This window comes from Hemitrygon akajei, chromosome 1, assembly GCF_048418815.1.
Source record: "Hemitrygon akajei chromosome 1, sHemAka1.3, whole genome shotgun sequence".
NCBI lineage: Eukaryota > Metazoa > Chordata > Chondrichthyes > Myliobatiformes > Dasyatidae > Hemitrygon > Hemitrygon akajei.
Window position 1 is genome coordinate 135,119,706 of NC_133124.1, and position 24,273 is coordinate 135,143,978.

At 37.9% G+C, this 24,273-nt stretch overlaps 1 protein-coding gene across 1 annotated transcript in view; it reads left to right on the forward strand.

Moving 5' to 3' along the window:
• Nucleotides 1–24,273, forward strand: part of dcaf13 (ddb1 and cul4 associated factor 13) — a 63,509-nt gene extending 39,236 nt beyond the window's left edge. The window contains exons 8-11 of the mRNA XM_073051947.1: nt 6,636–6,800; nt 13,425–13,560; nt 21,562–21,725; nt 23,726–24,273. Of these exons, the coding sequence (XP_072908048.1) occupies nt 6,636–6,800; nt 13,425–13,560; nt 21,562–21,725; nt 23,726–23,813 (553 nt within the window). The 3' untranslated portion in view covers nt 23,814–24,273. The remainder of the gene's footprint in view (nt 1–6,635; nt 6,801–13,424; nt 13,561–21,561; nt 21,726–23,725) is intronic.

A 24,273-nucleotide genomic window follows, 5' to 3' on the forward strand; every position in this document is an offset into this window, starting at 1 on the left:
ACTGACTCAGTAGCTGTAGTTTCTGGATTGTTTTGGAGAATCTGCGGTTTGATCTATGTGTTATTTGTTTTTGGCTGTTTGTGCAATTTGTTCTTTTTCTCGCATGATGGATGTTTGGTCTTTGTTGTGTGGTGTTTTTCTCTAAGCAAGTTCTGTGGTATTTCTTTGTTTTATGGCTGCCTGCGGGAAGGTGAATCTCGGGGTTGTATACTGAATCAGAATCAGGTTTATTATCACCGGCATGTGACGTGAAATTTGTTAACTTAGTAGCAGCAGTTCAATGCAATATATAATATAGGAAAAAATTATAATAATAATAATTCAATCTTATTCAGTATACTTTATACAGTATATGTATATTGAATAGATTAAAAATTGTGCAAAAAACAAATACTATATATTTTTTTAAGAAGTGTGGTAGTGCTCACGTGTTCAATGTCCATTTAGGAATCGGATGGCAGAGGTGAAGAAGCTCTTCCTGAATTGCTGAGTGTGTACCTTCAGGCTTCTGTACATTGTTAACAGTGAGAAAAGGGCATTCTTTGGGTGTTGGAGGTCCTTAATAATGGATGCTGTATTTCTGAGACACCGCTCTTTTAAAGATGTCCTGGGTACTTTGTAGTCTAGCACCCAATATGGAGCACTAAATTTCCAACCCTCTGCAGCATCTTTTGGTCCTGTGCAATAGCAACCCCCCCCCCCCCCCATACCAGACAGTGATGCAGCCTGTCAGAATGCTCTCCACGGTACATCTATAGAAAGTTTTTGAGTGTGTTGACATACCAAATCTCTTCAAACTCCTAGTAAAGTATAGCCACTGTCTTGTCTTTTTTATAACTGCATTGATATGTTGGGACCAGGTTAGATCCTCAGAGATCTTGACACCCAGGAGCTTGAAACTGCTCACTCTCTCCACTTCTGATCCCTCTGAAGATTGGTATGTGTTCCTTAGTTTTACCCCTTATGATGTTGAGTGCCAGGTTGTTGCTGCGGCACTACTCTACTAGTTGGCATATCTCATTCCTGTATGCCCTCTCGTCACTACCTGAGATTCTACCAACAATGGTTGTACCGTCAGCAAATTTATAGATGGTATTTGAGCTATGCCTAGCCACACAGTCATGGGTATGTACAGGGTAGAGCAGTAGGTGAAGCACACACCCCTGAGGTACACCAGTGTTGATTGTCAGTGAGGAGGAAATGTTATCACCAATCCTCACATATTGTGGTCATCCGGTTAGGAAGTTGAGGATCCAATTGCAGAGGGAGGTACAGAGGCCTAGGTATACATTGTATACAATGTATACAGTTGGCCCTCCTTATCCGTGGGAGATTGGTTCCGGGACCCCAGCGGATGCTCAAGTCAGTGGACTTTAGGACCCAGCGGAGCTCCGGAGCTTATTTGACCTGTCTCAGTGCGGTGGACTTTAGGACCCAGCGGAGCTTATTTAACCTGTCTCAGTGTGGTGGACCTTAGGACCCGGCAGAGCTCGGGACCCACTGCCCACAGTGTTTCTGTTCCAGAAAACGATCACAGTTGAAAATAAAGTGGAAATAATAAAGCGATTGGAAAGAGAGAAAACACCATCAGTCATTGGAAAAGCATTAGGGTCAACGATCGGAACAATTTTAAAGGATAAAGTGAGAATAATGGAGCATGTGAAGGCCCTGCGCTGATGAAAGCTACGATTATTACTAAGCAACGCAGTGGTTTAATTATTGAAATACATACATTTCTTAAGTGTTTTATCTGCATAGAAAGGTAAAATATACTAAGACAAACATTTCACTAACTGATGTTAAATAATCCTGGATGTACCTGTTCCGACTTAGAGAACTTCTGGTTTTTTAAAATTCCTGATCCGCGGTAACGTATGCACATCCTCCCTTATACTTTAAATCATCTCTAGATTACTTATAATACCTAATACACTGTAAATGCTATGTAAGTAATTGTTATATTGTATTGTTTAGGGAATAATGACAAGAAAAAAGTCTGTACATGATCAAACAACAAGTGCTGGAGAGAGAACTTTGAAAGGGACTGTTCCGGTAGTTCCAGCTATCTCAATTTTAAGCTGAATATAGATAATTTATGAATGTAGATAAGATACACTTCTAAGAATGTAAGCCATTTCTCTATTATCTTTACTGAAAAGATTCAATAAATAACTAGGGTCTTACAGTTGATTATTTTTCTTATCATTAATATCTACTTAACTGGTAGCAGCCCCTGCTGTCTAGACCGCTGCTGGTTAAATAGAGTTAAATGTTTTATTGTAAGTCAACAAACACTGGGAAGGGAGGTGGTGGAGGAAATGAACTTCATCTAAAACAAATAGAAATTATAAAACAATTGTGTCCAATAGAATTGTCCATAAAGTGCTTATTTATTTATTTAGCAATACAGTGTGGAGTTGGCCCCTCCAGTCCTTTGAGCCATGCGGCTCCATCAACCCCACAACCCCAATTAACCCAAACTTAAATCATGGGACAATTTACAATGACCAATTAACCTACCTGTTACATCTTTGGACTATGGGCAGAATCCAGAGCACCTGTGGAAAATCCAGGCATTCCATGGGAGGACGTACCAACTCCTTTATAGAATGGCATCAGAATTGAACTCCAAACTCTGGAATGCCCCAAGCTCTAATACCCTGGTGCCTTATATTCACTCTATGTAATATACTTGTTTCAAACTTATTACAGTTCCAACTCAATTACCAATATTTTTCAGAATGTGCATATGTTACTTAGTGTATTTGACATCAACAAAGGACTTAAAATCCTTGGAACTACTTTTAACTACCTGCACTATAAAATAACATTTTATGTTAGGTCATCTATCCTGGTTTGTACTTGTTTAGAAACTAGAACACAATTATTAAGAATGTGAGGCTATTTTGGAAGAAACCATCATAAAATTTTCCATGAATTGTAGAAGCTTTGAACCACTATCTAAAAACAGCAATTTGTGCTTTTTAGATGTTATAAGAAAATAATGGTTTTAACCGCAAAATAAATTGATGTCAGTGGGTGCCTAGAATTAGAGTCCTGTTGAAGGGCCTTGGCTCAAAACGTCAACTGTAGCCTTTTCAGTAGATGCTGCCTGGCCTGCAGCATTTTGTGTGTGTTACCATAATTTTCAATGGTGTAACTGTAATCGTAAACAATAATATTTTGAACTCAGGCTACAGGGGTAGAATCAGAATTGATTTTAATATCACTGGCACGTGTCGTGAAATTTCTGGTTTTGTGGCAGCAGTACAGTGCAATCCATAATTTAAAAACCACAAATTACAATAAAAAATACCGTATAAATTATGGGTAGTGCAAAAAGAGAGGGAAAAATAGTGAGGTAGTGTACGTGGGTTCATTGTCCATTCTGAAATCTGATTGAGGAGGGGAAGAAGCTGTTCAAAAATATAGAGTGTCAAAAATATAGGAGTCTTCTGGCTCCTGTACTACCTCCTTGATGTTACCAATTTGAAGAGAACATGTCTGCCTTTAGGCATCATTTACATTTTAGCTGGAAGACTGTTGTACCAAAGAAATTAAACATATCTTTACCTCCCCACTTTACAGAGGGATTTCCCTCTGCGATTCCCGTGTCCATTTGTACCTCCCCACTAATCTCCCACTCGGCACTTAGCTCTGTAAGCAGCCTAAGTGCTATAACGGCCCATAAACCACCTCCTTCACCTCTATTCGGGGCCTCTGGCTATTCTTCCAGGCGAGGCAACACTTCACCTGCAAATCTGTTGTGTCTGGTCTCCTCTACATTGGTGAGACCCGTCATAAATTAGGCAACCGCTTTGCCGAGCACCTCCACTCCATCCCCCAAAAGCAGGACTTCCTAGTGGCCAAACATTATAATTCTGATACCCTTTCCTGTTCCAACATGTCGGTCCACAGCCTCTTGTGCCAAGTTGAGGCCACCCTCAGGGTGGAGGAACAACTCCTTATATTCCATCTGGGTAGCTTCCAACCTGATGACAAAAATATCAATTTCGCATACCAGTAAACAAATTCTCCAACCCACCCCCCCCCCACTCTCCCCCTTTTCCCACTCTGGCCTTTTACCTTTTTTCACCTGCCTATTACTTCCCCCAGGATCCCTCCTTCTCCCTTTCTCCTCTTGTCCATTCTCCTCTCATCAAATTTGTTCTTCTCCAGCTCTTGACATCTTCCACTCATCTGGTTCCAGCAAGCCTCTTTCCCTTCAGCCCCAACTTTTTATTCTGGTATCTTTTCCCTCTTTCTCCTCAGCCCTGAAGAAGGGTCTCAGCCTGAAATTTCCATAGATGTTGCCTGACCTTGCTGAGTTCCTCCAGCACTTTTTGTGTGTTGCTTTGGATTTCCAGCATCTGCAGACTTTCTTGTGTTTTTGTTGTACTTTGTCATGTGTTTAGTGCTTACTGTACAAAGTTGTAGCCAAATCTCATTGTGCTGTTTCTGCTAAAACTGCACTAAATTTAATTTTCTGTATGTTCACAGTTGTAATCTTGAAGAGACTCATTGATTTCTTTCAAAGTAGTTGATGGGAATTTATTGTGAATATATTGCTTGTCAGGGAATGTTTAAAGTTTTAATTTAATTGCTAGTATTTTGCTGCATAATGAAATCACAGGGATTCATGAATATGATTATATTTGCTACCAAAGTTGAGTTGATCCGTGGTCAGTGTGTTGTTTAAGAGTAATGAAGATATTTTATCCACTAACTTTCAATAACTTATTCAGGAGAAAGCAATTTTAGTTTGCTTGTAAACAAACACTTTCACTATTTCCTTTCTGTCTCCACCCTGTTTTGGAATGTTATTTGCTTTTCCTCCTATTTCTTTTCTCTTCAAATACTACCCTACCTGCAAGGGTATATGCAGTGCCTATAAAAAGTATTCACCCCCCTTGGAATTTTTCATGTTTTATTGTTTTACAATATTGAGTCACAGTGGATTTAATTTGCTTTTTTTGACACCGATCAACAGAAAAAGTCTTTTTCTTGTCAAAGTGAAAACATATCTATGCAAAGTGATCTAAATTAATTACAAATGCAAAACACAAAATAATTGCATAAGTATTTACCCCCCCCCCTTAATATGACACACCAAATCATTACTGGTGCAACCAATTGATTTTAGAAGTCACCTAATTAGTTAAACAGAGATCTGTGTACAGTCAAGGTGTTTCAGTTGATGAATCTGGAAGGTCCAAGTGCTGGTGAGTCAGTATTCTGGCAAAAACTAAATCATGAAGACAAAAGAACACTCCAAGCAACTCCGTGAAAAGATTATTGAAAAGTACGTCAGGAGATGGATACAAGAAAATTTCCAAGTCACTGAATGTCCCTTGGGAATACAGTTAAGTCAATCATCAAGAAATGGAAAGAATATGGCACAGCTGTAAATCTGCCTTGTGAAGGCTGTTCTCAAAAACTGAGTGACTATGCAAGAAGGGGATTAGTGAACGAGCTCACCAAGATACCTGTGACCACTCTGGAGGAGTTACAAGCTTCAGTGGCTGAGATGGGAGAGTGACAAAGAGAAAGCCACAGCAACCTTCTTCCAGCTGACTTTAGAGTCTCCCACATGCCTTCTGGCCACCATGGTCAGCATGGACTCAGTGGGCTGAAGAGCCTACATTACTCTTGTATTTCTCTATGACTCCAGCTATGCTTAGACATCAGCTAGAGTATTTTGTAAAATTCTAGATATTTTTTGTGAAATGTATTAAAATTTTGGAAAGGGCACTGAAGAGGTTTGGTATATGGAGTAAAAGAACTGGGATTATTTTTTTTAGAAAGTTAAATGAATGCCTGTTAGAGGTATTCAAAATTGTGTATATTTTTAATGGAGAGGTAAAGTTATCCTCTGAATGGAAAAACAAGGTCATAGGTATAAAATTATTGACTGGTCAAATGAGGCCTTTCTCTGTACAGATGATGACTTGGTTTTGGAAGTCATTAACTGAAAGGTTAATGGATTCCCCAGGAACCAATAAAAGGCATTGGATGAGCCAAAGAAGACTCATTTGCACTTACCCAGAAAAGGCTAAACTGTGGGGCCAAAGTGCCAGCACAGGTTTCCTGTACACTTATAAATCTGAGTCCAGTAGGTTGGATAGTTCTTCGTTGTAATTGTAAAAGATGGCATTTTGGAGAAAAGTTGCTCATGTCCGGAATGTGAAACTGTCCATCTGCCATTGTGATCCTAAATATTATTGTATAGTCATGACCTTTTAAGCAATAGTATATTAAAGCAATCTCATTAAAACCAGCCATAGTTTGTTTTCTTGATAAAATCCAGGCACTTTAAATAAAATTAGACAAAGTTAGAGGCAAAACTTCAGAAGGGAGAAGTCCTCTGTTAGAAATCTTCATATTGATGAGGCTGAAGCACGTTCAAAGTAACAGAAAGTGTGTTTGATGAAATGTTAGATGCACTTAACGACAGAGATGAATAACTCAAATGTTAAACTACAAGTGTACATTATAACTGAATGTTAAATCTGCTTCCTCTTCAAAGAGTCTAAGTGAACAGAATAGGATTTTTCCTATTTTTATAAATTAAGCTACCTCTGATTCATTTGTTTTAGCTTGTGATAATTTATATATTTTGTTTAATCTTTATGCAGCTTATACACTTTTGACATGCGCAATCTTGATTCATCCTTGATGGTGCATAAGGATCATGTGTCAGCAGTGCTGGATGTTGATTACTCTCCAACAGGAAGAGAGTTTGTTTCGGCCAGTTTTGATAAATCTATTCGCATTTTTCCTGCAGACAAAGGACATAGCAGGTTCGTGGCTTACAATCTTCATAATTTTGTTACTTAACTAAGTTACGTTAATGAAATGTGTGACTTTGATTCATTGTTAATACTTGTGTGCTTTGGATTGATTTTCAGTGCTAATACATTTTTCATATTACCAGGTATGAGTATTTGCACTTACATTTCTGTTTCTTCCAAATTTCTGTTTCTTCCTGTCAGGAGGTTTGTAATCCACTGACAGATACTGTAAGGTACAACTAACTGGGTTAGCTTGCAGTGGAGCAACTCCAGAGCAATAGTGTTGAAGGCCGAGCTAAAATCCACAAAGAAGATCCTCAAGGTGTTGGGGCAGTCCAAATGTTGAAGAATGTAATGAAGATATAAATAAATTGCATTTTCAACTGAGTGATGATGCTCCAGAATCAAATTGTATTTCCTCCAGCTTGTGTGAAAAAAAATGGGCTGTATTTTTCCAGGTATTTTATTGTGTACAACATTTATCGAAGGTTCAAAATGCTAACTTATTGCAGAGCTGCAAAGCGGCCGAACATAGATATTCAGGCAGAGATGAACAATGTGCTTCAATATGGAAGTCCTGAGTCGAAGAATGTTACTATAGGATAACTGAAGACCCCAACGGCAGTTAGAGATACTGAGTGAAAAGTCATAACTGGATTTATTAGCACCAGTATATGAATCAGAATCACCTTATTGCCAGTATGTGAAATATACCAGAACTGATTGGTGTTCAATGCCAAGCATTAAACCTAGGACAATACCATAACAGACAACACAGTAGTAACCAACAATTTATAAGACAATAGTGTGTACAGCCTTGATTCATCAACAATTAGTGCAACCGTCAATAATCAAATAAATGTGAACATATGAACAAACTAAATAATTATCAACAAACAAGAAGAGCTGGAAAGACCATTTAACAAAAGTTGTGCAGACACGGGAGATTACACCTGAATGAGTTCTGTAGCTGGTTAGCTACAAGAAAGGTTTGGAGATGCCGTGTAGTCCTAGTGGTGATGGACTTGTAGCATCTCCCTTGTTTAACACAGTAATGTTCCCTGGTTAGGTGGGATGGTTTACATTGAATGAAAAGGGCCTCTAAGTCAGTTGAGGAAATGGAAAGAATGACAGATACGTCTGCATCATCTGTTATTTCTAAACATGCACAAGCCACCATCAATTGACTTGCGACATAGTGCACTATTATGATCCGCTCGCACTTGAACAAGTTTGTCTGGTATGTCCAAGTTAAGCCACATTTCAACAAGACAAAAGGCAGAAATACCGGCGTAATCCTTGTTAGTCCTGATGAATGTCCCTCACTTGCCCAGAAATTAGACAGGCAGATTGCCGGGAGAGCAATACGGAAGCCTCTGAGCCTCCATTTTACCAGAGTGTCCACCCAATTACCTCTATAGCTCCTGGTGACTCATTTTCTGGCCTGCATCATTGCTCTGAGTCGGAAGAAGCTTTGGTGGTAAATCCTAGATATTGCAGACAAACACAGGAAGTAAATCAAATGACACTGTATCTTTTACATTCATGAGCATGTCACAAGTAAAAGTTCCCCTTCCTGACATTGAGTGTGAGTTTCTTGTTGCGCAACTGATGCACCTCACTCCTGTACAGCTCCTTGATGCATCTGAGATTCTGCCAACAACGTTGGTGTCTTTGGTGGAGTTAGATAGTGTTTTAGCTGTGTTTAGTCACACAGTCATGTAGAGAAAATCAGTAGGGCTAAGTGCATCCTTGAGATGTGCCTGTGTTGGTCCTTTGTGAGGAAGAGATGTTATTACCCATCTACACAGACTGTTCTGATAGGAAAGTCAAGGAGCCAGTTGTAGAGGGATACCTCCCGTCCCATGATCCTTTCCCTTCTCCAGCTCTGTATCCATTTGCCAAACAACTTTCCAGCTCTTAGCTTCACCCCACCCCCTCCTGTCTTCTCCTATCGTTTCAGATCTCCCCCTCCTACTTTCAAATCTCTTACTATCTCTTCTTTCAGTTAGTCCTGACAAAGGGTCTCGGTCCGAAACATCAACTGTGCTTCTTCCTATAGATGCTGCCTGGCCTGCTGCGTTCCACCAGCATTTTGTGTGTGTTGCTTGAATTTCCAGCATCTGCAGATTTCCTCGATGTTGGATCCTGATGGTTTTCATCTGAAAAACTTTGGAAGTCAAGAATGAGGCATTAACTTTCTTCTTCCAGCCATTTTTATTAAGTGCTAAAAGAACAAAGAAATGAAAAAAGGGTGATAATGAAGAGCAAAAGCAAAATTAGGGGAAGGACAAAAAGGAAGACAATAAGCGAGCGGTCTAACATGGTTTGATCCAGATTGCTGAGAACTATAAATTCCATTGCTTGAATTAACCAATGGAAGTCAGCCCTTATTCAAGTAATGTGATACCTGCCAGAAAGATGCAACCAATAAAAATCCCCAAAACAATTACATGTGTATAAGTAATTATATAAAATATAAATAAGCATAAGAAAAATAACAAAGACAAGAAAGATGCTGGAAATCCAAAGTGGCACACACAGAATGCTGGATGAACTCTGCATCTGTGGAAATGAATAAACAGTCGACGTTTCGGGCCGAGACCCTTCCTCAGGACTGGAAAGGAAGAGGGAAGATACCAGAATAAAAAGGTTGGGGGGGTAAGGGAACAAGATGGCTAGAAGATGATAAGTGAAGCCAAAAATAAAGGGCTGGAGAGGAAGGAATCTGATAGGGATAGGAGAGACAGAAGGAGGAAGGGAGCCAAGAGGAGGTAATGGGCAGGCAAGAAGAGGTAAGAGTCCAGAGTGGGGAATACATGAAGGTGGGAGGGAGAGGGAACTTCCTTTACCAGAAGGAGAAATCAATATTTTTGCCATCAGGTTGGAGGCTACCCCATCACGTAATGTAAGGTTTTGTTCATCCACTGTAAGGGTGGTCTCATCTTGGGTGCAAGAGGAGGCTGTGGATGAACATGCCAGAACGGGAATCAGAATTAAAATATTTGGCCACCAGGAAGTTCCACTTTTGGTGGATGGAGCAGAGGTGCTTGACGAAGCTGTCCTTCAATTTACGACGGGTCTCATCTCACCAATGTAGAGGAGGCCACATTGAGAGCACCGGATACGCTGACTACATCACTGCCTGGTATAGGAACTGTACTTCCCTCAATCGCAGGATTCTGCAGAGAGTGGTGCAGACAGCCCAGTGCATCTGTAGATGTGAACTTCCCACTATTCAGGACATCTACAAAGACAGGTGTGTGAAAAGGACCTGAAGGATCATTAGGGACCTGAGTCACCCCAACCACAATCTGTTCCAGCTGCTACCATCCGGGAAACGGTACCGCAGCATAAAAGCCAGGACCAACAGGCTCCAGGACAGCTTCTTCCACCGGGCCATCAGACTGATTAATTCATGCTGACACAACTGTATTTCTACGTTATGTTGACTGTCCTGTTGTACTACTATTTATTACAAATTACTATAAATTGCTCATTGCACATTTAGACGGAGACGTAAAGAGTTTTATTCCTCATGTATACGAAGGATGTAAGTAATAAAGTCAATTCAATAGAGGACCCAGAAGATTCACAGGTGACGTGTTGCCTCACCTGGATGGACTGTTTGGGGCTGTGAATAGAGTTGAGGGAGGAGGTGAATTTAGCCGCTTGCAGGGATAAGTGCCTGGAGAAAGATTAGTGGGGAGGGGGAATGAATGAACAAAGGAATCACAGAAAGAGAAATTCCTGTGGAAAGTGGAGAGGCGAAGGGAGATAAAGATGTTTGGTCATAGGATCACTTTGGAGATAGCAGAAGCTGTAGAGAATGATGTGTTGGATGCAGTGGCTTGTGGGGTGGTACACAAGGACAAGAGGAACTCTGTTGTTCCTAAGGTGGCAAGAAAATAATATTTCTACAGACCCAATCTAACAGGGAGATACAGAGACTCGGGTTTGGTAGCTTGTTGATTAGTACTGAGGAAATGATGGTATTGAACACCAAGCTGTAATTATTAAACAGTAGCCTAATCCTAATGTATATTTTCCTGTTGTCTATTGATATACAGTATAGGTATTATAACAATTAACATGAGATCATTTGGGTTGCTAACTTGTAATCCAAAGATGGACTAATTGACATGGAGACAAGTTCATAATCCACATGCAGTCCATTGACATATTCTAGGCAGACTAGAATTCCAGCTGTTATGCTGGAGAGTCCGGTTTACTGGTCCTTTGCCAGCTGTTCTAAGCTTAGTATTGGAGTTACAAAACAATTTAAATTGGGATTCCTGACCTTGAAATTGAAGGGTAGGTGTATAGGTAGGTAAGTTTGTCTTGTTACTTATTTCAAATTTTTAATGATATGGTGTTTAATCTGTTGATTGATTTTAACAAATCAAACTGAAGTAGGTGGATTTTGGGGGGCATTTGTGGATAGAATTTTTTATGTTTTGTTCATTAAATAGAAATCTTAAGGATCATGGATACTCTATTTTGGTGAGTTTATATTAAAGAACACAAGTTAGTTTATATCAGATTTCAGTCCTTTTCACAACTCTATTGTAATTTTATCTTTAGAAAATAATGTTTAGTTGTAGAGTTCGGAATGTAGATTTATTCAGTAGAAATAACTTTTTAGAGGAAAGACCAATAGTAGTCATATCTTTCATTCCTCAATCTTATGTGAAATAATGATGGTCTTTTTTTGTAGATAGAAATTTAACAGTGCTAATACTAAAAATCTGAATCAAAAATAATTACTTACAGGATTAATCAATGAAATCAATTATTGATTTTTAACACTGCATCTAAAAGCTTTTAACCAAAAAAGTACAATTCACTGAGTATAATGAATATACCTTTCAATACTCAGCGTAACCAGGAGCAGTGTATTGCAAGTTTGAACAGAAATATTTCACCAAACTCACCATTCTTAAATTTATTATTGTAATGGTTGATTTTTATTTCCATTAGAATCAGAATTAAGTTTAATATCACTATCATATGTTGTGAAATTTGTTGTTTTATAGCAGCAGTACAATGCAATATATAAGATAAAAAAAGTTATAAATTACGGGTTCTTTAAGATTGTCATAGCTTGGGGGGGGGGGGTGGCATTGCTCCCAATGGTGAGCATCGCAAATAGACTCTGACAACCAATTCTAGTTCCTAGCCTTCACATGCGGCTTAGTTATTAAGCCCAGTGGAACCATTTCTACTGATAGATGAAGGGGCAAAGGTGGGTTACTGGCACCTTAAAACCTGTCGCTTTGGGCAAATTAGCTCGTCAGCCATGGTTGGCAACTCATCTAGGAGAATGAAGATTCTGATTTCAAACCTCCACTGCTTTGCTGCTATATTGACTCATGGAGAAGGCTTTGGGAGTAAATTCTGGGGAAAGTTCTGGAGCTGGGGTCCCTAAGGCAGTCCTACATTGAGTTCAAAGCTGACTGGCAACTCCTGTTATGTCACTTGTGTTGAACTGTATTGGTCTCTGTTGTTCCTGTGGATTTATCAGCTGCGTGGAGAGGGGGAGTTTGCTCTCCATATTCTATTACCCTGACTTGTGTAACACATGGAGAGAACACAGCATCCATGCTCAACCTTGACCATCGTAGTCTCATAAATTACAATTCTCAGTATATATAACAAAATTTAATCAAATAAGTAGTGCCAAAAGAGAACAAAATGATTGAAACTGAGCTCATTATGATCAGGTGTAATATTTTCCACATTACACCTTTCTAGTATATGTCAATGGAATATAACAATGAAAGGCCTGTAACTGGATTGTACAGTTCTAATTTGCTTTATTCATTTAAAATGAAATGTGATATTTACCATAAATTCAGTAATTAAAAACAGACACCCTAATAAAGTATTTAATTTTGATTTTGAACAAGTGGACTTCTGGTAAATACATCAAGAAAAAACATTTTATACTTTCAAAATATAGAATGGCAAGATACTATTAAAATATTTTGATCATTTCTGTGTAGATTAGATAATCACAAACAAGAGCAAATCTGCAGAAAAATACTTTGTTTCTTTATTTGTAATTTGATTACTACTCTTCAAAGTCTCTTTTCCAATTCTGCTGAAGGGTTTTGGCCTGAAACATCGACTGTACTTTATCCATAGATGCTGTCTGGGCTGCTGAGTTCCTCCAGCGTTTTGTGTATGTTAAATAATGATGCTTTTCCTATTTTAACTGATTAGAACTCATCTTATTTCAATACGGGATACATATGTAATGGCAATAGGAAAAAAAAGTCCCTTTTTCGTTTTCAATCAGCACATCAGAAGTGTATGTGTGTTTTTGTATACATCATTTACTGTTGAATACTTACTGTAATGTAAATATCTTGAATTGCATACTAACCAGGGTCAGTCATTCCTCTGCAAAAGTGATTGGTGCTGTAGAAAATTGTGTAGGAAGTGATAATAAATAATTGTTTACAGGAATGATATTACTGTATGTGGATTGAAATGAATTTCTATTTATTTGTTAATTGTAATACTACTTGGTTCATTTTGTGTGTTTCTATTTTTCCATTTGTGGCTTCTGTATCAATTAATGTTGTTGTAAAGTATCTTTGTTATTAATGTAATTGTTTTATTTTCTAGGGAGGTGTACCATACAAAACGAATGCAACATGTGATGTGTGTAAAGTGGTCTGCTGACAATAAATACATACTTTGTGGTTCTGATGAAATGAATATCCGTTTGTGGAAAGCTAATGCTTCTGAAAAGCTTGGTGTGGTAAGTGATTTTATTCCTGTTAAGATTTCTCTTTCTGCTATGAACATGTTTGGCTGGGGTGTAGAAGGATAGCGATTGATTGATTGGCTATCAATCCAGGGCTCTATATTTGAAACCCACCAGGGCAGTTTGATACCTTAAATTGCATAAAATACATAAAAAGCTGAGTTTTTAACGGCAACGGTGAAATTATCCAACTCTGATTAAAAACTTACTTAGTTTACTAATTTCTTTCTGAGAGATACAATTGACATCCTTACCCAGTCTTGCCAGATTCACCTATATGGCTGACATTTTACTGATTCTGATTGGTGAAGCAAACCACTTTTTATTTGAGAATCACAAATTATACTTGTGTGTTTACTAGATTTTTGTCAGTTATTTAGTAATAACATAGAATTGTAAATTTGGAAAAACTAAGTGAGCCAATCTTCTCTGTGACAGCAGGTCCATCACTTGCTAGAATCAAGAAAGGATTATGTTGTAGGTGAAATGAAATTGTGTATTCAATGATAAGGTAATTTCACAGATGATCATTTGACCCATCTTCGTCCTCACTTCCACCAGTCCTTCTCACTTCACATGCTTTCTATATTTCAGTATCCAGTTCTTTTTTAACTTAAATCAAAAATTATTTTCTACATTTTGTTAACTACATTGTTTGCTAGATTTCATGAAGTTAGTGCTAGCTTGTTCTATTCTTAACTTACACAGTTTGCCTTACACAGTATCTTAGTGATATCACAGGTGTTTTAGTGATTGCAGCTGGATACAGTAACAAGACACCAGCACAGCACCACAAGGCTGGTTACAAAGTCAGAATTGGATTTATTACCACTGTCATATATTACATGAAATTTGATGGTTTGCAACAGCAGGATAGTTTCATAATGTTTCATAGCATGCAGTTGCAGTTATTAAGGTCGCTGCTGCAAGGACATATAGGTTAAATGAAACTGAACCAATCTTTTCTGCGACAGCAGGTATTTATTCAAAACTATTTTAAAAATGGAATGAATGAACTTGCATGTACATAGTGCCTTTCATGATTAAATATTGTTTCAAAGCACTCTGTAGCCCAAAGAGTATGCTTGAAGTACAACATATGCAAAATGCTGGAACAACTCAGTCGGACAGGCAGTATCTATTGAAAAGAGTAAACAGTTGACATCTTGGGCCAAGACCCTTAATCATGATTGCTTTAGATTTCCAGCATCTGCAGATTTTCTCATGTATGTATGTACTACTTGGTTTTATAGGATAGATTATGGGAACAAAAATTACAGTAGTCACTGCAGACTTTGATTTCAGTTTATCCAATATTTAGCTTGAAGAAAAAATTTACTAATTCAATGATAGGGCTTGAATACTCTTTTTCCAGATGGCCACTGCTATTGTCTTCTATTTAAATCTTATACCATCTTCTATCTTTCTATCATTTAGTTATATGGAGATCAAATCTTTACAAAGTAACACCCAAGTTTGTCTCACAATATAAAAGTTCAGCATAATTTTCGTGGTTTTCAATTATTTTTCTTGAAATGAGCCCTAATGCTTTGATGACAAATCTGGTATCCTTGTGAATATTAGGGTTATTATGTCTTGCCAATCTCTTCTTCCTATTTAGGATCCTCTATATCATCATCACTGAAATAATCTAATATTGTTAATTGTTCATCAGCCAGAAGCATTTTTCAGGTTTCTTATGTATTGTTATTAAATTGTAACAGTGCCTTAGCCAACTATACCTAAAAAAAAACCATATATATATATCTATATATATATATATATATAGATATATATATATATGGATTCAGTGTCTATCTTCCCTCTTTAGATTAGCTACTTTAAGATCTTTTAGTTGTTTCAATACCATTGTCTTTGATCTGGTTAAATACTGAACAAAATAATTGAGTCAGATCATGCTGGATTCAGTACACTGCCCTCACTTGGGCTCATGCAGTAGACCAAATGAGACAACCTTCTAAGTCCATTAATTCTCAAGAGGGAGTAGGTTTCAGGTGACAGTTTGCAAAGCCCTCCCAGAATGCCCCAACACAAGAGACTTGTGCAGGAAGCCCAACTGGAGGTAGTCTCGCCTTCTGTCAGAGCTTTGAAACAACTCTTAAATAATCATAAGAGCAAAAAGGCAATTCCATATGAAGTTAGAAGACACAATTTCTAACTTCAGGACACCTATGACAATAGATCTACGGTGGATGCAAGCTCAGTTGCAGACCACTCAATCTTGGACTACCTGGACTACAGCAGTACTTACATTAGGCTGCTGTTTATTGACTATAGTTCAGCATTCAACACCATCATCCCCTCAGTTCTCGTTAACAAGCTTCAAACCCTCCACTCACCACGACAATCCCCTCCTCCCAGCCCCCTACCCCACAATGATTTCCTCATCGGGAGATCACAGTCAGTATGGATCGGTAATAACACATCTCCTCACAAACTTAATGAATGCTTTGCTTCAGTATTCACTGAGGTACTTAATGAATACTTTGCTTCAGTATTCAGTAAGGAAACGGATCTTGGTGATTGTAGTGATGACTTGCAGCAGACTGGAAAGCTTGAGCATGTAGATATTAAGGAAGATATTAAGGGGCTTTTGGAAAGCATCGAGTTGGATAAGTTACCAGGACCAGACGGGATGTACCCAGGCTTCTGTGGGAAGCGAGGGTGGAGATTGCTAAGTCTCTGGCGATGTTCTTTACATCATCAATGGGAATGGAAAGTTTCCAGAGGATTGGAGGGTTGCAGATGTTGTTCCCTTATTCAAGAAAGGGAGTAGAGATTGCCCAGGAAATTATTGACCAGTAAGTCTTACTTCAGTGGTTGGTAAGTTGATGGAGAATTTCCTGAGAGGCAGGATTTATGAACATTTGGAGAGGCATAATATGATTAGGAGTAGTCAGCATGGCTTTGTCAAAGGCGATTTAAGTTTTGAGGGTGTGACTAAACACATTGATGAAGGAAGAGCATTAGATGTAGTGTATATGGATTTCAGCAAGGCATTTGAAAGGTACCCCATGCAAGGCTTATTGAGAAAGTAAGGAGGCTTGGGATCCAAGAGGACATTGCTTTGTGGATCCAGAACTGGCTTACCCACAGAAGGCAAAGAGTGATTGTAGACGGGTCATATTCTGCATGGAGGTCGGTCACCAGTGGTGTGCCTCAGGGATCTGTTCTGGGACCCCTACTCTTTGTGATTTTTATAAGTGACCTGGATGAGGAAGTGGAGGGATGGGTTAGTAAATTTGCTGATGACACAAAGGTTAGGGGTGTTGTGGATAGTGTGGAGGGCTGTCAGAGGTTACAACGGGACATTGATAGGATGCGTAACTGGGCTGAGAAGTGGCAGATGGAGTTCAACCCAGATAAGTGTGAGGTGGTTCATTTTGGTAGGTCAAATATGGCAGAATATAGCATTAATGGTAAGACTCTTGGCATTGTGGAGGATCAGAGGGATCTTGGGGTCTAAGTCCATAGGACACTCAAAGCTGCTACGCAGGTTGACTCTGTGGTTAAGAAGGCATATGGTGCATTGGCCTTCCATCAACCATCGGATTAGAGTTTAAGAGCCGAGAGGTAATTTTGCAACTATTTAGGACCCTGATTGGACCCTAGTTGGAGTACCGTGCTCAATTTTGGTCGCCTCACTACAGGAAGGATGTGGAAACCATAGGAAGTGTGCAGAGGAGATTTACAAGGACGTTGCCTGGTTTGGAGAGCATGCCTTATGCGAATACGTTGAGTGAACTCGGCCTTTTCTCCTTTGAGCAACGGAGGATGAGAGGTGACCTGATGGAAGTGTGCAAGATAATGAGAGGCATTGATCATGTGGATTGTCAGAGGCTTTTTCCCAGGGCTGAAATGGCTAGCATGAGAGGGCATAGTTTTAAGGTGCTTGGAAGTAGGTACAGAGGAGATGTCAGGGGTAAGTTTTTTACGCAGAGAGTGGTGAGTGCGTGGAAATCGGCTGCCGGCAACCATGGTGGAAACAATAGGGTCTTTTAAGAGACTCCTGGATAGGTATGTGGAGCTTAGTAAAATAGAGGGCTATAGGTAAGCCTGGTAATTTCTGAGGTAGGGACGTGGTCGGCACAACTTTGTGGGCCGAAGGGCCTGTATTGTGCTGTAGGTTTTCAATGTTTCTAATTTGAATTTGATGTGGCAGGGATTTCAGAAGCCTAATGGTGTATCAAATACTCAAACAATTTTTCATGTAAAATATGCATAGAAAAATTTACTGCTGTATACCTCATTAAGTATTTACTAGCTATTACTTTATAACTTTTAGTGAAACAGTTAACCATAGTAAAGTACTTTCACAGAATTTATTTGTATCTAAAGTGTTCGTATTGTTGACATAATAGAATACAAGACTATGGTAGTACGGATAGAGAGGAAGCCACTTCATCCCAAATAAATATTAACCAGTTCCCACGCACATCATTGAAGTGCAAATCAGTCAAGAGATTAGGAGAAGAGGAGGAATGCAATGAATTACAAAATTCTGGACTTCATGGGTAATTTACATTAGTTCATTGTTTGCTTATCACAAAAAGCTTCTTGCCCTACATTTCCCAGTTCCTTTTCAAAATTGACTGGACTTGCATATAATTTGTCCATAAAACTCACTGCAGAAAGTTGGAGGCCATTAGTAAAATGTTAGCAACATTACAATATTATTATAAGTTGTTTACCAAGGCCAACTGCCATGTTGGCCCAGAAAACAGACTGTTGAATATGAACCACATACAGGGGCATTTATAACCATAGAATTTATTTTTAAAAATTCTCTTCATCTTGAAATCATTTTATTTGTTTCCCACCTTATGCTTATTACCTCCGTAAAGTGCTGTGCAACTTAAGGTTGCTTAAATTTCTTATTGACATCTGGGGTTCTACATTTGCAGTGTTTTTATCAAATTTGCTTTTAGATACTCAATGAGATGCAGTTTCTCTGAATGTGATGGCTAAACCCTTAAGATCATAACTGGGATTTTTGAAACACAGTAAATTAAATTACAGAAGAAGGTATATGAGTACGATATCCCTTTCTATATTTTCAGCCTGAATCTGCAGATTATCTAATGAAAATTCTTGTTTGGTTGCCCATATTTTAAAGGTATTCATAAATTACTTAACTGATACTTTTTTTTTTGTCTAGAGAAGCATTGCAGTTGAACTAGATCAGCAATTTGCACTTATTAAATAAATTGAACCAAAGAAAATCATTGCTTTTAATTATAATAAAAGCCTTTACAGTTTGGATTGCCTTAACAATTTTCAGTGAAACAAATGAGACAGGGATTTATTAACACAGAAGCAGCTATTTAGGCAGGCTTAGGAAAATGAGCTTGAGTGGATGGAGCTTGATGCATTTATTTAACTGGTAATGGAAGTTGGCACTCATTGATTGAGGTGTAAAAGTGAAGACCACAATTTAATTAGGGTAAAATGATTTGCCTTTATGCTTGGCATTTTTAAATTACCTTGATTGCATTGAACCTAATACTTTGTTATCTTTGTGCAGTTGGTAGTATTTAAGGACTAAGCTGCTAAAAACATTTGAAAGATGAATTTGAAAGTGAGAACATACACTACCTAAACATAACATTAATTTCATTGAATTAATTATAGATTTGTATTTGTAATTTGAAAATATTTTAATTCAGAAGGAACTGCTTTGTCCTCCTGGTTTTTCATTAGCATTGCTTCATATCTTCTGAACTAATGTTATCTGGGATCCCTACAGTATGGACTTCTCTTGCAAGCATAAACCCAGAGAAAGTTCTAGAATATGAAAACTAATTGAGGTGAGGTGAGGCCTCCGTCGGCCAGAGTTGGCCATGGATGTTGTGTTCTAGCTGTCTAAATATGCAAGCCTGGGCAGTACAATATGGAGAATAAGCTGTTGCCCATGTATCTGATGAACCCAAAGGAATGGCAGGGACTGATACAATTTGGTACCAACAGCATCGCGGGAGTTGCCAGTCAATATTGAGCTCAATATAAGAGTGCCTTGCGGACTCCAGCTCTGGATTTTTCCCTCTAGGTTTATTCCCAAGGTCTTCTCTGTGAGTGGGTATAGCTGCAAGGCAGTGGATGTTTGAGATAAGAATTTTCCTCCTCCTGGATGTACTCCCAACCACAGCTGACGAGCTTCATATGTCCAAAGCGACTTCTTTTAAGGAGCCAGTAACCCACCTTTGCCCCTTCTGTCAATAGAAACAGTTCTACTGGGCTTAGTAGCTAAGCCACACATGACGGCCAGGAGCTGGACTTGGTTGTCAGAGGCTATTTGAGGCGCACGCCGTTGGGAGCATTTAATAGGCAGTGGGAGCTTGTCACCATTACCATCCCCAGCTATAACAACCTTAAGGAACCAATTAGTGCAATGCAAAATTCAACAGCAGTTAGGGCATAAGTTTTGCTTACCAAGACTTCATTAGCTTTATTCATCTGAGAATGTACATGGCCATCTAATTCTTCCTTTGTCTTCCTGGAAAACATTTGAAACTTCTGTACAACATGTTTCTTTTTGGTCTTTTCAATTCTCCACCATAGCCTTTTATTGACAGAGCCTTCGGTTAATAAATTTCTTGCTACAATTTCAACTGTTTGTAAATACTGTGAATTGCAGTTCATTGAGACACATCAGGACCAGTATATTTTGGCCCAGTTAAGCGGCTTCCCCAATAGGCTGAAGTTTCATGGAAATAGTTAAAAAGTATAAATAAGACAAACTACTGTTTAACTATGACAATTTATGTATTAAATAAAATACAGAACAAATTAGAACACTACCGATATCTCTACAGTATTATAAAATTGTGTATTAGTCCCTGATAGTTATCGTCAGAGGAATTTATCTGCCAATGATTGGCTGTAAATGTGCAAACTCAGTGCAGGCATCTAGTACAGATAATGGACTGCCTTGATACAGTGTTTTAGACAATTGCATCCTCCAGATCTTCATTTTAATTGTAACATCCTTTTTCACTCCCAGCTGTTTCTGGCATCCCCAAGCCTGAATGCTTGAAACCGCAGTGAACAAAATCGTTCTGAATTGTCCTACTGTTTATTTCTTGCCAACTGTCAGTCACAAAAATCATGGCTTTTTAAACACAAATGCAAACAACTGACACTAGTTAGAAATTGGTCCTGCTAAGCACAGTTTAACAGCCACATGTGCATGCAACTGATTCTCGTTCAAAAACTGTCCAGCACCAGTCTTCTGCCCCAATTAAGCAGCATAGTGTCCCAAATAAATGGCTGCCTTAATTAACCAATGGGCCAATTAACCAGAATCCACTGTACATCTGATTATCACTACCACTTAAAAATTTTATCAGTACTTAAAATTTCCCACACATGACAGAAAACCCAAAGAATTCCTTTTAAATGATTTTCTTTCATTAAAACATGAAAACTTAAGTTATATACCTTTGTTTAACTTAGGCAGGTTTTTAAAATGGATTACTTACTTTGTTTTGTCTGTAAGGTCCAGTCTCTTTGAAGTACTGGCCTGGCACTACATTTCACCCTTTTAATGGGCTTTTACAAAATTGTTCATTGGAAAGACCTAGAGATAATACTGACTCTATTTGACAATGGCCTCTTGTAATTACACAAAATTAATGTTTGACTTTAGTTAAACACTCTTACAATTAGAAGAGGGGATAATTGAGTTTATTTTTGTAATTTAGCTTTGAATGCAACTTTTCTGTTAAGGTTTGCTTTTACTTTTATTCCCTCACATGAAAAGAACAAATAATTAAAATGCAAGATTTTGATGAAAATGTGTACTTTCAACTTGCCTAAGTAATTAATATTTTAACAAATATTAGCAGTTATATTGCAAGGATGAATAATGTTGAAAAATATTAGCTGCTCAGAATACTAAAAAATGGTAAATACTTTAAAAGAAATTTGAAAATCTGTTTCTAAACTTTGTTTGAATAAATCTTTTGTTTACTTTAGCTTATGCCAAGAGAGAAAGCTGCTTTGAATTACAACCAAAAGCTTAAAGAAAAATTCCAGCATCATCCTCAGATCAGACGGATAGCTCGGCACCGGCATTTGCCTAAAATGATTTATAATCAGGCTAAGGAACTCCGTATTATGAAGGAAGCACAACGTAAAAAGTATGTTTCAAATAGTTCCATCCTGTGGAACTACATCTTCCTCATTACATTGTTTCCTTTTATAACATCATACTTTATTCAACATCTGAAATGCTGTTTAATATATAAGGCTGCTTCTCAATTATTAGGCTGATTGGTTATGAATTTGTTTTTCAGTCAAATCATAGTATTTTTTTTGAAGCACTTTGCTGCAAAAGGGTAGAAGGTTAGGTTAAGCCGATAATCACAGTCCTGTTCCAATGCCTGAAAGGAAGTGATGAGGTAAACCATATCTTGTGACTAATAAGCACAAGAGATTCTGCAGATGCTGGAAATCCAGAGCAGCAACACACACAATGCTGGAGGAACTCAGCAAGTCAGGCATCATCTATAGAAATGAATGAACAGTGGACATTTTTGGGATGAGGCCCTTCTTCAGGATTGGAAAGGAAGGGGAAAGATGCCAGAATAAAAAAGGTGGGATGAGGGGTAGCAGGACTAGCTAGGTGGGTGGGAAAGGTGGCTGGAGAAAAACAAATGGATCAAAGAGGAGAGTGGACCCTGGAAGGAGGGACAGCAGAGGGAGGTGATAGGCAGGTGAGGAGAAGAGGCTAGAGTTGGGGAATAGAAGAAGAGGGGAGGGGAAAAAATTACTGGAAGGAGAAATCAATATTCAGGTCATCAGGTTGGAGGCTGCCTAGATGGAATATGAGGCATTGCTCCTCCAATCTGAGAGTGGCTTCATCGTGACAAAAGAGGAAGCCATGGATGACATGTCAAGTTCCAGGGAACTAATCCTGGATTATGCTATTTAGGCATATGTAAGTGAAGAACAGAACAGCAATTTTGTGTATCTGCTTCTAAATGCTTCATGATCAACCTGAAATCTGGCCTCAGTACAATGTTCTACAGTTGGTCAGCTCAGATATAAATTGACTGATTTGAGCATATTTATTATAATCGGGTACAGGTTAACATTTTGTTTTATAACAAACATGCCTTGAGCTCAAGATTTAAAATTTCAGCTGTGCAGTACTGGGACGGGCCAAAGTTTACATGATACTCACATAATTCTTCAATCGGAGAGGGTTTGGATTGAATTAATTAAGAATTACAATTTTGGTAATGATAAAAGCTATAATTATCAATGAAGATTATAATACTAAATATTTTGTAATAAGTCTGGCTTGGTCTTCCACAAAGTTGTATCCTTTTTGAGTACAGGGAGTGGCTTTGTAATCATAAAGTAATAACAATTCTGAATAGAAGATTGTGTTTGTTGCCACATGCATAACACCAAGCCACATTATTTTATGAAGTATAGTATCCTTATAACTTTGTCTTGGTTACATTTCCTTAATTTACTAACTTTGTTTGATTATTAGTTCTGATTAAAACAGAAAACTTCATAACTGTCTCGCTGCTCAGTTGTAGAGTTCATCCTAGCTTTTATTTCATTAGATCATTTGAATTGTATTCATGTTATTAGTCAATGTCAATATGTCCATCTTCAATTTAAAATGCAAAAGGGATGTAGAAAAATGATGTTTTTAAGTTAATCTTTTAAACTGCCAAAGTCCAAACTTGCATCTGTATCAATACATAATTCAAATATTTATTCATATATCATGAATTATGTATTAATATACATAATATGTATCATTGTTTATGATGTGCATATGGAAAAACTAATTGCAAGGAAATTAAAGTTATCAAGCAGTGATGCTTCTTTTCCCTTGTGTGACAGCTGGTTTGATATTAATCAGTTAGTTTTATAAACCCAAAGGAAATCTAATATTGAATTTATGCTGTTTACTCTGAATTATTATAGGAGAACCTAATATAGAAACTGATAAAGTAAATTGAATAGGCAGATTGGCTACTTAGCACCAAAAATGCTTGGTAAGGCTTGTGTAGAATGTTTGGGGAAAGATAATAGTAATAGAAAAATACACAAGTGTATGTTTGAGCAATCGCTTACCAAGTAAAAATATCTCATTCTAAATTAATTTTTCTTTTAGACAACTGAATCTTCGCAAGCACAGCAAACCAGGATCTGTACCATTTGTTGCTGAGAGGAAGAAGCATATTGTGGCTGTGGTGAAATAGCTGTTGTGTTACTGCATTGTATAATAATTATTGGACAATATTTCAGAATTAACATTTTGTATTGTTTACATAACTTATCTGGAAATAATTCATTATAGCAATACATATTACATGAAAAAAAAATTGTTACCAATCTAATGTCAGATAAACATTTACAGCTTTCATGAGCAGTAAACTCATTTAGTACTAATCCCAGGCTTCAGTGATGAAAATATGGAACTAGGGTGTCAAGTTGTTTTGAAGATAATGTTGGTATTCCAAAATGAAATTGTGAAAACATATGTTTCTGCAATCTGGATGAGACAGGTGGTTTATTTTCATGAGTCAAGAGTAAAGATGAATGAACACATTTAAATATCTATGTTTCTTATTCTCATTGTATTTTAATAAATTGATCATCCAGCCATGTGATCATCATGAATTGCAGTCATTAGCAAAAATAAAGGATCTGTTAATGAGA